This window comes from Notechis scutatus, chromosome 6, assembly GCF_049901735.1.
Source record: "Notechis scutatus isolate UNSWTSFEM ecotype Mainland chromosome 6, rNotScu1.2, whole genome shotgun sequence".
Classification (NCBI taxonomy): domain Eukaryota; kingdom Metazoa; phylum Chordata; class Lepidosauria; order Squamata; family Elapidae; genus Notechis; species Notechis scutatus.
In genome coordinates this window covers 68,271,627-68,286,525 of record NC_142014.1, presented here as the reverse complement: position 1 = coordinate 68,286,525, position 14,899 = coordinate 68,271,627, and the positions used below count along the sequence as shown (strand labels likewise).

Below are 14,899 nucleotides of genomic sequence, written 5' to 3'. Positions count from 1 at the left end.
GGATGGTATGATCCCCTTTTGCGACCTTCTGACAAGCAAAGTCAATAGGGAAGCTAGATTCACTGAACAACCATGTTACTAACTTGGCAACTGCCGTGATTCCCTTGGCAACTCTGGCAATAAAGGATGTAAAAGGGGGCACAACTCACTTAACAACCATTTCACTTAGTGACAGAAATTTTGGGCTCCACTGTGGTCGTAAGTCAAGGACGATAGTATGGCCTAAGAAAGAAAATGCAGAAAACCTCTTCACAGACTGATGATATATTTATATATGCCGCTGGAGTAGACAAGAATGCAAAGGATTAAGCTCAACTACTATGCTTCTTTTGTCCATCAAAGACTTGTGAGAACTTCGTTTGTGGCCCAAATATGCACCGCTAGGGACCATTTATATTTTCAAAATTCTTCCCCGTCATTTTCTTCTTCCAAGGAATCCATGCCAACTTCCTCATAGTCTTTCTCCAATGCAGCTAAATCTTCCCGAGCCTCGGAAAACTCTCCTTCCTCCATGCCTTCACCAACATACCAGTGAACAAAAGCTCGCTTGGCGTACATCAAATCAAACTTGTGGTCCAACCTTGCCCAGGCTTCAGCAATGGCAGTGGTGTTGCTCAGCATGCAAACAGCTCGCTGCACTTGAGCAAGGTCCCCTCCGGGCACTACGGTTGGGGGCTGATAATTGATGCCAACCTGGAAAACAGAAGGAGAGATAAGATCATTCAAAATGGCCTTGATAGGAAGCGTTGGGGGGGGGAGGGAAGAGCAATGAGAAATCTGAATTAATTTTATGGAGGGAGATTCTGATGACTTCAACGAATTTATTCCCATAATTTCCTCTAATAGCTAACCTGAGTGATGCCATATTTCAAGCATTTTAGAGGAAAAAAATATGGCTCACTGGTTAAGACACCAGGCTTGTTGGCTGGTAAGCCGACCCAGGTTTGAGACCCAAGTGCCACATGACAGGGTGAGCTCCCGTCCTCACCCCAGCTCCTGCAAACCTAGCAGTTTGAAAGCATGCAAATGCAAGTAGATAGGTACCATTTCAGTGGGACGGTAATAGTTCCCCCTATAGTGGACAGTGACTAGTAAAATCCGGAATTAAAAAAAATAACTTTAGGATACTTTTGCTGTGAAAAAGCTTGTGATGTTAAAAAGACAATATTTGCATCTCTCCTAAAAATGGATTGCTAAGGGCTAAGGATATGAACTCTCCAACAAAATGCTGCTTTTGATAATTCCCGAAATCAAGATGAAGATAATAAGATCACGCTTGTTTAAAAGACATGTTTTTAAAACACTTTACACTTACTAAATTTGGGGAGAAAGTATTGGATTGTGTAAAAATATATTTATGCGACAAAAGCTAAAACATTCAGATGATAATATTCTTTTGAACAACAACTATATGAAGTCTTCTTCTTTCATTACCACTTGATTACCATTGACTTTAAGACACAACACTATTTGCCAACCGTGGTAACTTTCAGAACTTTCAACTGGCTGAGAAATTCTGAGAGTTGAAGTTCACCCATCTGAAATTTGCTGAAGTTGAGAAATACTGGAATAGAAGATGACATACTGTCTTCACCATGGTTGCTTCCTCTCAGGGCCCTCCACGTTTCATCAAGTACATAGTGAATTCATCAATCTACTATAGGAGGTGACCAAGTTGAACACAAGGGAGGTGTCATGCCCCTGGTGGAGACTGACTCTGAGGAAGAGGAGGAACAGCCAACAGGGAGTGGGAGTGTGGCTCCAGAGGTGGTGGAGGAGGCTGGGGAAGGGCAGAGGCCGGCTGAGCAGTCAGAGGAGGATCCAGGCCCATCCCCTATCCATCCTAGGTCACGCAGGGAGGAGAGGATCAGGGCAAAGCGAGGTCTACTGAAGAGGAGATTACCATGATCCTCCTCGTGGCTTGCAGGTGGGAGCTATGTATATAAGTTTGCAACTGTGCAGTTAGAATTTGCAGGAGTCAATTTAGTGTTTACCTTGAAAGAGGTTTATCTTTGCTGGCATTCTTCGCATGGACTTTTCTCGGTTATTTTCCTGGAGTTTATAATTAGTTATCTTGGCTTGCTTCGGAACTCTCATCAATGCGGTTTGTTTTGGTTTTCTGTTTGCCTCATTATTTACTTTTGTGACTTTAAACTGTGCCTAATAAAACAGTGAAGTTAAGTTGAAGGCTTTACCAGACTTTAATATATGTTTTGGGTTTGGGGTTATTTTGAGAGACTACAGGTCATCACAGGAGGAGTCAAACATGTCATAAGTCTTGAGTCTCTTCACACCCACAAGAGAGGTACTAAGTCCAGCCCACCATGAATTCTGTTGACTCTTATCTATTGCATTCAAATTCAATGTAGAGAAAAGTAAAGTCCTACACTTAGGCAAGAAAAACCAAAAGCATACATATAGATCGAGTGAAACCAGGCTCACTAGCAGTAACTGTGAGAGGGATCTTGGAGTCTTAGTGGACAACCAGCTAAATATGAGCCAGCATTGTGCAGTGGCAGCCAAAAAAGCTAATGCAATCCTAAGTTGCATTAACAGAGGGATATAATCAAGATCAAGGGAGGTACTAATACCACTCTATACAGCCTTTGTAAACCTTAGTCACCGCATTATAAAAAAGATGTTGAGACTCTAGAAAAAGTACAGAGAAGAGCAACCAGGATGATTAGGGGACTGGAGACTAAAACTTATGAAGAACGGTTACAGGAACTGGGCATGGCTAGTCTAGTGAAGAGAAGAACCAGAGGAGACATGATAGCAGTCTTCCAATATTTGAGGGGCTGCCACAGAGAGGAAAGGGTCAAGCTATTTTCTAAAGTGCCCGAAGACCAGAAGAGGAATAATGAATGGAAAATGAACAAGGGGAGATTTAACCTGGAAATAAGGAGAAACTTTCTGACAGTGAGAACAATCAACCAATGGAACAGCTTGCCCTCGGAAATTGTAGGAGCACCTTCACTTGAGACCTTCAAGAAGAGATTGGACTGCCATTTGTCAGAATGGGTGTGGGGGTTGGACTAGATGACCTATAAGGTACCTTCCAACTCTGATTATCTGTTATCCGTTACTGCAAATTAGCTTTGAATGTTAGTATGCAATAAACTGTATATACTGTATACTGTATATTCATTTGAGCTGCCAGGACTCCTGGTTTCCTGCACATGAATCCAAAATTTCACAAGATGTCAAAGAAAGGATTATCTTTTACAACTCAGTATGGTACAAGTAATCCTCAACTTTCCATTTGTTTAGTGACTGGTTGACTCACAGACAAAGTCTGACTCACAGACGAACACAATACAGAAGCCTGATGATGGCAGATGAGATTCTGCCAAAACGTTGTGACAACTGTATTGCTATTAATTGCCAGATACAAAAAACCAGGAGCTAGGTTGGAGTTCAAAAGCACTGCGATTTTATTTCATGTTACCCATACACAAGAATCTGATCTACTAACAGTTGACTCCAGACAAGAGTCAACCGACTTCAACTTAGATCTCTTTTGGGGATGTAGGGACTCCAGGCTGATGATGCATTTGACTTCCGGTGGGAGTTCCGTTGAAGACGGATCGGAGTCTGCTATTGTGAGTGGCTTCGATTCGTGTTCTACCTGTTGAAGGGTCCCAAAGGATCCATCCTGGAGGGATGGTGAAAAAGGGGGAGACCGCCTGCTGGGTTGAGGGCAGCCACATTTCCCCTCCATGGCTAGCAACACTCCCTCCAAAGACAGGCTGTAGCGGCAGTCTTTAATGGCTGCCTAGAAGACAGGAAGCTATCCAGGAACCAAGTTTGTGCTGGAGCAGTGAAGTGGTGATTGGTGTGTGACCGGGAAAAATACTTTGGATTTTTTAGAGATAACTCTGAAACAGAAGGAAAGAGCCCTTGTTGAAGATTGTAGAAGCGGCGATTTGAAAGAAAGAGGAAAAGTGTAAAGGTAAAGAAATAGGACTGTAAAAAGAGTTAAATGGAAGTGATACCACTCAGGGAAGACTTTTTAATTATGACAGAGTAAGAAATTGAATTGAAACTTGTATTAATTAGGCATTGATTAGAATGCTGGAACTGACTATAAAAGAAAAGACTTCACCCTGATGCTCAGCCTGGTCATCTCTTACATTAACAACTGCAGTGATTCACTTAACGACTGTGGCAAAAAGATCGTAAAATGGGGCAAAACTCACTTAACAACTGTCTTGCCTAGCAATGGAAATTTTGGGCTCAACTGTGGTCATAAATCAAGGACTACCTGTATTGCCCAAATTGTGAGATAAGTTATACAATATTAGTCACTATTTGTGACTAATGAGTTTGGTTTATTTTACTTTCCACAACTACTTACACAACAATTTGTACATTATTCTATTAAAAACATTATTCTACTTGCTATTATTATTCAAAAATACAGTATAAACATTTTTTAAGAAAGCACAGGGCTGAATGAGAAACAGGCCAAAGAAATGAGCGCAAATGAAGACCAAATAATCTATTCAATATGATTATACTGAAATTGATTTTAAGTCTCCTGTTTGAATTATGCAAGCAACCAGATTACATAGCTAGAATTGCAAATGTTTGTGTAGGAGTATTCATACTAACATTTCATTCCCTTTTATGTAGAATGGAGATGTTTTGTTTTGAAAGTTGCTGCTTCAGGACTTAGAGAAGTTTAGGAGGGGCATAAAATGAATGGTGTTCATTGTGAAACAATAAAAGCTAAACGTCCACTCAAAGGGGAAGGGTTATTTGAAGTATAGGGCATTTTCATGAAGATAGATCAGCAAATTAAAAAAAATTAAAGGTTAGATTATTTTCTGAATATAAGAAGAAAGGTTTGCTTATTTATGGTAAATCCATCTTGCTATCCAGAATGAAAATGGTTATTTAATTGACTTGCATACTTTCTTTCAAAAAGTAATTTCTGTTTAGTACAAGTAGGTAACTTTATACTCTACATTTTGAAGATCTACTGGAAGTTTCCCACAATTTTAATGAAATTGGATAAAATAGCTTATGACAAGTACATTGATGTCACTTACATTTAATACTTACCTTGGGACGTGGATTATACCCTTTATGTGAATGTGATTCTCTTTAAGATAGAAGGAAAATATTTAATTATTTGCTCCTCACCTTGAAGCCAGTTGGACACCAGTCCACGAACTGGATTGTTCTCTTGGTCTTGATAGCAGCAATTGCAACATTGACATCTTTGGGCACCACATCTCCACGGTAGAGCATGCAGCAAGCCATGTACTTGCCATGACGGGGGTCGCATTTGACCATCTGATTATTGGCCTCAAAACAGGAGCTGGTGATCTCGGCCACAGAAAGTTGCTCATGGTAGGCCTTCTCAGAGGAGATGATGGGTGCATAGGTCACCAAGGGGAAGTGGATGCGAGGGTAGGGCACCAGGTTGGTCTGGAATTCAGTCAGGTCCACATTGAGGGCACCATCGAAGCGCAGGGAGGCAGTGATGGAGGAGACAATCTGGCTGATAAGGCGGTTCAGGTTGGTGTATGTGGGGCGCTCAATGTCCAAATTACGACGGCAGATGTCATAGATAGCCTCGTTGTCCACCATGAAGGCACAGTCAGAGTGCTCCAAGGTGGTGTGGGTGGTCAGGATAGAATTGTAGGGTTCCACCACTGCTGTGGACACTTGAGGGGCTGGATAGATAGCAAATTCCAGTTTGGACTTCTTGCCGTAATCCACCGACAAGCGTTCCATCAACAAAGAAGTGAAACCTGAACCTGTGCCTCCTCCAAAACTATGGAAAATCAGGAATCCTTGTAAACCCGAGCAGGAATCTGTCTACAAAGAAGTACAATCCAGAGTGAGCTCCTTGTATCTCAACAATTCTTTTTAGCACACTCAGTGTTTGCCACATGCAAAGACCATTTCTACAATTCCAACTCTAATTCAAAATCTCATTTGTTGCTACAGCTTTGTCCCAATGAACCTGTGCTTAGGCACATGCAGCAAAACAGATCTGATCTACATAATTACCTTAATATATGCTACAGGTGTTCTTGGAGCATTGTAAGGAATCTTAAAAATAAATTCTCTACTCTTTTTTAATATTCAATACACAAATAAGTAAGGATGTCTCCATGGGACCCTTCCCATTTCCTCATTTAAAGAAAGTCTTTTAATTGTTTACAAAACATACTTTCAGTGGCAGTTTACAGAAATCTGAAATCCAGTGGTATTGTGAGTTTTCAATAAGAACCTACATTGTGGTGAGCATACCTTTTTGAACGAAAACTTGTTTATTAGTAGCATTTCTTTTTCATGCTTGGCACCTTTCTAAAATAGATTACAGCCATTCTTAACCACTAATCTTTTAAAAGTTAAGTTAGCTGTGTGATACAGGTAGTCCTTGACTTCCAACAGTTCATTTAGTGACAGGGTAAAGTTACAACATCACTGAGAAAACTCCTTATGACTGTTTTTCACACGTATAACTATTGTAGCATCCCCATGTTAATGTGATCAAAATTTGGATGCTTGGCAACTGATTTAAGACAGTTGAAGGGTCCTGAGGTCATGTGATCACCTTTTGGGACCTTCTGACAAGCATAATAAACTGCTTAGAGAGGGTTGTAAAGCACTATAAAGCGGTATATAAGTCTAAGTGCTATTGCTATAATCAATGTGGAAGCTAGATTCACTTCACAACCATGTTGAGCCGTGGTGGCACAGTGGTTAGAATGCAGTACTGCAGGCTACCTCTGCGGACTGCCAGTTGACTGCAATTTGGCAGTTCAAATCTCAGGCTCCAGGTTGATTCAGCCTTCCATCCTTCCAAGGTGGGTAAAATGAGGACCCAGATTATTGGAGGCAATAGGCTGACTCTGTAAACCGCTTAGACAGGGCTGTAAAGCACTGGGAAGCAGTATATAAGTCTAAGTGCTATTGCTGTGCTACTAACTTAATACCTGCAGTGATTCACTGAACAAATGTGACAAGGAATGTCATAAAACAGGACAAATCTCACTTAACAAATGTCTCACTTAGCAACAGAAATTTTGAGCTCAATTGTGCTGGCAAGAAGAGGACTATTTGTATTGTGACTGCCTCATAATACAAGAAGAAAAGAGTATAAAATAACAGGATAACAATTCCTTCTCTACAGTATGAGGAATATATACTTGGCATAAGCATTATTTGTCAAACAAGGTAGCCTAGTGAGGTTTTCCTAGCATTGAAAGTGTGAGATCCATGACTTTTATAGGTTGTTATTTAGGTTCAACTTAAATAGATTATTTACCCAGCTCATTCTGCATATTGATATAGCTCATGGTATACCCAACTGGCATGACTGGAACTGGAGTTCCTAACATTAGATTTCTGCTTCTTGCCCTAGATTTGCGCTGAATTTCTTCCTCAAAATCATGTCACTTTTAATTGCCATGCATGTGCTTACCAGTTTGCGAATACGATCCAGCACCATATCAATGCTCTCCTTTCCAATGGTGTAGTGGCCACGGGCATAGTTATTAGCCGCATCCTCTTTGCCAGTGATCAGCTGCTCTGGGTGGAAAAGCTGGCGGTAGGCCCCAGCCCTCACTTCATCTGTTCAGAAATGTAAATATATTGTGATAAATATAAGACAATTTTTGATAATAGTGATTTGTTACTTCCTAATTGACATCTGACACCATCTTTGTTTGCTATATGACAGAAGCATTTGTGGATTATTTTGTTTATTTATTTATTTATTTATTTATTTATTTATTTATTTATTTATTTTGTCAAGCGATTATAAGATTACAGGTATAAGTATAGACATAGTTATGAGTACATGAAAATGATACATATAAGAAAAATAAAAAGAAACAATAGGACAGGGACGGTAGGCACATTGGTGCGCTTATGCACACCCCCTACAGACCTCTTAGGAAAGGGGTGAGGTTAATAGTAGACAGTCTAAGGTTAAAGTTTTTGAGGTTTGGGGAAGAAACCACAGAGTCAGGTAGAGTATTCCAGAAATTGACCACTCTGTTGCTAAAGTCGTATTTCCTGCAATCAAGTTTGGTGCGGTTAACCTTGAGTTTGTATCTATTGTTTGCTCTTGTGTTGTTATGGTTGAAGCTGAAGTATTAATTGACAGGTAGGACATTGCAAGGTGTAATTTTATATACTGTACTTAGATCAGACCGAAGGCGGCGTAGTTCTTGGTTTTCTAGGTCTAGAATTTCAAGTCTGGTGGCATAAGGTATTCTGCAATGGGTAGAGGAATGGAGAACTCTTCTTGTGAAATATTTCTGGACTTTTGCAACTGTATTAATATCAGATACGTAATGCGGGTTCCAGACTGATGAGCTGTATTCAAGTATTGGTCTAGCAAATGAGTCACCATGGGCGAATAGACGGCAATATAAATCAAATAAATAAATAAATGTTTTGTATGCCCTAGTTAGTAGTGTGATATTACCAGAGAAAAAGCTATGTAAGATTAGGTTAACAGCTCTAATAGCCTTTTTGGCTATGTAGTTACAGTGGGCTCTAGCACTTAGATCATTAGAGATGAGTATTCCAAGTTCTTTTACAGAGCTTGGATCTTCAACAAGGTCTTAACTATTCAGCTTGTATTTTATTTTCTGATTTTTGCCAATTTGTAAAACAGAGCATTTATTTGTTGAGATTTGAAGTTGCCATTTGTTTGACCATTCTGATACATAGTCAAGGTCTTTTTGAAGGGTAGCAGTATTGTTGGTGGTATTGAATAGTTTTACATCATCAGCGAAGAGAATTCAGTTGCTCTGAATATGTTCACAGAGGACATTTATGTAGAGTATGAAGAGAGTTGTGGGACACCACTGTTGACAGGTACAGAATTTGATAGGACGCTCCCAATTTTGACCATTTATTGTCTGTTTGACAGGAATGCTTCTATCCAGTTATGAAGGTGTCCAGAGATACCATAAGATTTTAGTTTTAGAAGTAGTTTGTCGTGTACCACTGAATCAAAGGCTTTACAGAAGTCTATGTAGATTGCGTCTATTGCTTTGCCCTGATCGAGTTGTGTAGTCCATATGTTTTTGCAGTGTAAGAATTGCAGATTACAGGATAGTTTTTTCCTGAAACCAAATTGTTTATTAGAGAGTAGGTTGTTTGTCTCTAAGTGGAGGATAATGGATTGGTTAATAATTGATTCCATGATATTACAGCTGATGCAGCATAAGCAGATTGGTCTGTAATTTTCAACTAGGCTGGGGTCTCCCTTTTTGAAGATGGGGATGACTGTGGCTAGTGACCATAGGTTTGGCAAGGAGCTAGTCCTGAAAGATTTTCCAAAGATTATGCTTAGAGGTTCGGCTATGGCAGTAGATAGATTTTTTTTTTGGCTTTAACTTTATTTGAAATTATTCCAGGCACAGATTATTAACATCAAATATGGTCTTGCTTGATTCTTAGAAACCAAGTAGGAACTATTGCAATGCTCTGTTTGATCCTTGATGATCTAGGTTGTACAACTGAGGATAGAATTATTAATACAGGTAGTCCTCAACTTATGACCACAATTGAGCCCAAAACTTATGTGGTTAAACAAAACATTTGTTAAGTGAGTTTTGTACCATTTTATGACTTTTCTTGCCAACTGTTGTTAAGTGAATCACTGCAATTGTTGAGTTAGTTACACGGTTGTGAAGTGAATCTGGCTTCCCCATTAACTTTGCTGGTCAGAAGTTTGCAAAAGATGATCACATGACCTCAAGACAATTCAACTGTCATAAATGTGAACCAGTTGCCAATCATCTGAATTTTGATCACAGGACCATAGGGATACTGCAATGGTCATAAGTGTGAAAAGCAGCCATAAGTCACTTTTATCAGTGCTGCTATAACTTTGAACTGTCACTAAATAAACTGTTATAAGTCAAGGACTACTTATACTGGTGGCACATTAGAGATATATTGTTAAACTCAAAATAAACTCTGATTCTTTTTACTTTTTTGTCCCTAACAATATCTCTTTCTCTCCCCCTCCCACACATACAGATGCAAACAACCACACACAAAATATTTAAATCAGACATTTAGATATCCAACATATTTAAAAGCTCCAAGTAAAATTCTGTCCCAGATGGATATAATGAAATATTCACACAAGGTAGCCAGCAGGATGCCCTTTTTTTGTTGTTTGCTCTTTCAAAATTCAGGAGAAACGAATTTTCTCATATTTTGAAAGCTAAAAAATATATAATTGCCAGGCAGAGGGTGGACTGCTGCCAGTTTGCATCGGTTCAGACGAACCGGTAGGTAAGATTCTGCATAATTTGGTGAGCCGACAAATCCCACCGCTGGCTGGCCACGCCCTCTTTATTTTTTCAGCCTCTTTTTGGGGTGTTTTTTGGGCCCCAAAACGCTCCCCAAAACAGCCCAAAAAAACAGGCCAAAAAATGGGCGGGAGCGAGGCCAGCCAGTGGTGGGATTAGCCCCAACTGACTGAATCCTACCTCTGCCTTTGAGACGAGTGGCCGGGAGGTGGGGCTGGGTGTGATAAGTGATGTCACCCACCCAGTCACATGATCAATCGGCCACACCTACCCAGCCAGAGAACCAGTTGATAAGTTATTCCAATCCCACCACTGCTGCCAGAGCAGAGCTATAAGCACTCTACAATAATAATAAAATAATCCGTTTAGGACTTGCTGTATAAACTGGTGTTCCAAAGCCTGTATCAACTTCTGTTAATAGTAATATTGGTGTTAGGGTGTAGTATAATACATAGAATATAGTAAATAATAACATTATGACTGAAGAGCTAAAATGGAACCCCAATTCTTTAAATTAGGAACATGCAAACAGGTACATTCCCATCATTTATTTAAAAGGGTACATAATTGAATTTCTTTCAACATATTCATGTAATGAAAAGTAGGTAATGAAAGTGAACCAGAGTACAATTATCTATCTTAATAATTTCTTTGTATCTGATTAAAAATTAGAGGCACTAATTTGTAGAGCATACGTGTGGGACTGCGACTGTAGATTGTGTTCCGATAATCTTTAACTCTACAGTATAATTAGTCAGAGTAAGTCAGTCAACTAATTTTAGAAACAAGAAAGGGCAGCATACTATTTTTTTTCTGCCGAGGAGGGGGAGTGAAAGCATACATGTAAGTGGTTTTTTGCATCAGGTATCTAAATTACCTGAGTGATTGGATATTATCTTTTTATTGATTATTTGGTGTGATTCATTCACTCCATCAGTTAAGCGTTAGGCCATAATTCAGTCAAAACCCCAGTAGTTAAAACCTTGGTATTTATCCTCTCCTCCCCAGTTAAAATAGACAAATCTTAGGTCAGCTTTGTAAAAATACCAGCAAGTGAGAAGTTCCCGCTGACCAAATTAAGTTGCTGCAAAATAATAATTTTTTAAAAAATTCAGCGTAAATAGGCTTGTAGGATTGGTTTTAGCATTAATCACAAATTCTTTACCCAAGCATATGCTCTGGTTTGGACAAATCTGGTTTGCACTGGTTTGGACAAAACTCAACAGCACTTTTTCGTGTGGCTGTTGATAAAAATAGGATCACCAACTTGATCACCAGTGTCCGATGACGGATATGGGAGAAGGAGAAGGAGGAGAAGGAGGAGGAGGAGGAGGAGGAGGAGGAGGAGGAGGAGGAGGAGGAGGAGGAGGAGGAGGAGGAGGAGGAGGAGGAGGAGGAGGAGAAGGAGAAGGAGAAGGAGAAGGAGAAGGAGAAGAAGAAGAAGAAGAAGAAGAAGAAGAAGAAGAAGAAGAAGAAGAAGAAGAAGAAGAAGAAGAAGAAGAAGAAGAAGAAGAAGAAGAAGAAGAAGAAGAAGAAGTGCTTTGATTGTAGAGATGTTCTTAGCACCTTGATTCCCCCAGATCTCAAGGACGTTTCTGGTATAGAATTCTGCAAAATGGGACCTGATGGCTGAAGACATATTGTCAAATGGAGTTTTTTTAAAATTCTTGAACAGCAAATTTTACATACCATCAGAAGTCACCCTTCCATAACTGGTAAAAGATTAGAATACCTGATTTCTTCACTCCATCTCCAGCACTGCAAATGTTCAAAAACTCCCATTCTATTTGCCACCACTCATGATTTCACTGACCTACTACTGTGGGTTCTAGGTCCACCATAACTGCTCGTGGCACATGCTTCCCTGTGCGGGTTTCATTGAAGAATGTGGTAAAGGAGTCATCATTACTGAACTTGTTGGGTTCAGCGTGGAAGGTGCCATCTGGCTGGATGGCATGTTCCAGACAGAACAGCTCCCAGCATGCATTACCAATCTGAACTCCAGCTTGTCCAACATGAACAGAGATGCATTCACGCTGTGAGGGGAAAAGATAAAGAGAAGGTAAGAAGAATAGGAGGCATACAATGCCCATTTATCTCATCTCCCCCTCTTCTAGAGAAAATTATCATTGGATCTTCAGGGATAGAGGACTTCCTATTTTCAATGGTTTGATCCAACTTGGAACTGTTAAGAAGATTTGGAATATACCATCATTTCCACCTCATAACAAACAACGGGGTTGACTATGCCCACCAGATCATGTCCATCACAGTTGCAGGATACCATGTTGGAGATGACTAATCTAGACAGTGATCTAAAATTTCCGAGCATCGATATCTGTGTAATCAAAATAATACCCACTCAGGAAGGAGATAAAAATGCTATCAGTCTTGGGAAAACCCCTATTTTGAAGAAGTACAAACAACATCGACAAACAATATCATCACTCAGAAAATCCAATGAGGACCAAGATTAATTTTTGTCCATAAAATCTGTTGGTCTGTTAGAGGATAACAGCAGTGAAGAGGAAAATGGAATACTGCTGCATTGGCTCAATATTTTTATTGCAGTGATTAGTCTGGAAAGAGATACATTATGGATTGAATAATAGAGCCACTGGTTAAAGTACTGGGCCAGAAGCTGTGCAAATTCTTGTCCCACCTTAGGCACAAAGACAACTGGATAACCCCTCAGCCCTAGGAAGCAGGCAATGGCAATCCATTTTCAAAATCTGGGCCATAGCCAGCATACTTTTCCCCCCCCCCAGCAAAAATAACATCATAATAATAATGAAACAGTGAGCATTTTTCTGTATTTCTTCAACATTCTCAGGTTTCATCTGTATACAAAGATCAGGTTTAATATCATACATTGTGATAAATCTCAATCCCATAATATTCCTAATGGGTTTGCTTTTATTTCTGTCTGGGTCTCAACTTAGCTAAATGATATTACTGCATGAACTGTAACTTAAGAAGGTTGGATCTTTGGATTCCTTAGCCCATATGATTGATAGGAAGAGTGGAAATGCTTTCCTCCCTCCCTCCACCATCCATATTTTTTAAATTTTTGTATTTCATATCTTTAAGACATTAATACTGGCCCGAGTCATCACACATTTACTGGCAATAAAGATAAGGTTAAGCAATGAGTAATGAAGTGGGTTACACTAAAAAAAATTAACTTTCTCTTTTGTTTCTCACAAAAGTTTCAGTTTAGCAATTTGGAGTCATCAAAGTTGAATGGGAGGAAGGGCTCAAAAGCCTGAAAATAGGTTAACTCAAAGTTACCTAACAAAGAATGAATTAGTTAATGGTTTTAATTCAAGTTCTAGGCTACATCCTACAGCCACATAAAGTCTGTCTGATGGTTAGTAAGAAGTACTAATCCTTTTATAGGAAAAACAAAAGTATTGTTCTAATAAGCTGTGATTTTAAAGTATAGGTTGCTTGCTAAGCCATACTGATCCAAATCACACATGCTAAAATCAAGTTCTCATATTATCCAACTTCTTTGTGGCACCTCGCTGTGGATTTTAGTGGTCATTTTGGATATTTGAAGGGTGGAAATGTAGTGGCTTGCTCTCCTCCCCAAAACATTATGTCAACATAAAAGCTAAAAGAGGATACAAAAACCATGGGTAAGTCTCTTCCAGTTATGGCAGCACAAAACTGGGACAACTTCTGGCAGTTTTCCAAAGGTTAGAAAGACAGGCTTGAAACCTGTGATTCTAAGGAGTTTTCCTACCTTGGCTTAGCCAGCATCATCTGGGGACAGGTTATGAATTTTGAGTTTCCCACTTATTCTCAGGGTAGAGAATGCCGTTTCTCTTGTTGCAATTCATCCTAGAGGTATTTTGTTTTTTTTAACTCAGATTTCCTGCTGACTTCTGCTATTCCCAGGTAAGCCTGCTTAGGACTGCACTGTTAACCACTTCGGCTTACAATGCCGTCTGTGCTAGAAACACTACGATCTGGCCAAGAGGTAATGCCTAACTTGTTTTTGAATATAAACCTTACAACTTTTTAGAGCAGGTGGCTATGAATTTCTTCATTCTTGTTTCCCCTCTATTTCTTTGGCTTACCATAATGCTTTGTCTGGTTCTGGCTTCTTTTCTTGGTCAGGAGTTAGAAGGCTTTGTTACTGTTTTGGCTGTCTTTCCCCAATTCCTCTGCCACCCGTTGAGCTGTAATGAAGGAGGAGACTGGCACCAAACACCTGTTGTTGCCACTCAGTGTCATAGAGCAGGAGAGGGAGGAGGTCATAATTCCCAACGTGTACACCCTCTGGACCAACTTACATCACCAGCCTCTGAGAGTCATAGCTGCAGCAGCTTCATTAAGCCCAAAGGGACACAGGTCCTAAAAATTCTAAATTATCCACTGATGGGTTTAATCGGCCCATCCACGAGAAATAGTAGTCTTTAAATAAAATTAAGATTAGATCAGATATCTTTATTATGGTCTTTGACCAGCCTTTCCAGTAAAAGACATAGCTTGATGCAACAATTTGTTATTGCAAAATGAAAGAAAACAATAGAACAATAAAAACAAAATATCTAATCAAAGGTTTTGCACACTTATAGAACTTGGTGAAG

The 14,899-nt window shown here is 39.6% G+C and overlaps 1 protein-coding gene across 2 annotated transcripts; it reads right to left on the bottom strand.

Moving 5' to 3' along the window:
* Positions 1 to 248: 248 nt before the first annotated feature.
* Positions 249 to 14,519, bottom strand: LOC113419346 (tubulin alpha-8 chain). Of its 2 annotated transcripts, XM_087968668.1 has the most exons (6): positions 14,387 to 14,519; positions 12,115 to 12,337; positions 7,445 to 7,593; positions 5,149 to 5,829; positions 1,995 to 2,160; positions 249 to 693 (listed from the first exon to the last, which is right to left on the bottom strand). In XM_087968668.1, exons 1-6 carry the CDS (start codon positions 14,387 to 14,389, stop codon positions 593 to 595), a joined length of 1,323 nt encoding a protein of 440 aa, XP_087824794.1. In that variant the 5' UTR covers positions 14,390 to 14,519; the 3' UTR covers positions 249 to 592. The 2 variants fall into 2 exon arrangements, with proteins under 2 accessions (XP_087824794.1, XP_026534449.1); XM_026678664.2 differs by lacking the exon at positions 1,995 to 2,160.
* Between the last annotated feature and the right edge of the window lie 380 nt (positions 14,520 to 14,899).

Bases quoted from the DNA above. Each gene is read 5' to 3' on its own strand.
- LOC113419346 (XM_026678664.2), bottom strand. The intron at 7,594-12,114 runs GTCAGTGAAATC...ATTTCTGAACAG, and splicing joins CCTAGAACCCACAGTAGTAG to ATGAAGTGAGGGCTGGGGCC. The intron at 694-5,148 runs GTGAGGAGCAAA...TCTGTTTTCCAG, and splicing joins GGTGTCCAACTGGCTTCAAG to GTTGGCATCAATTATCAGCC.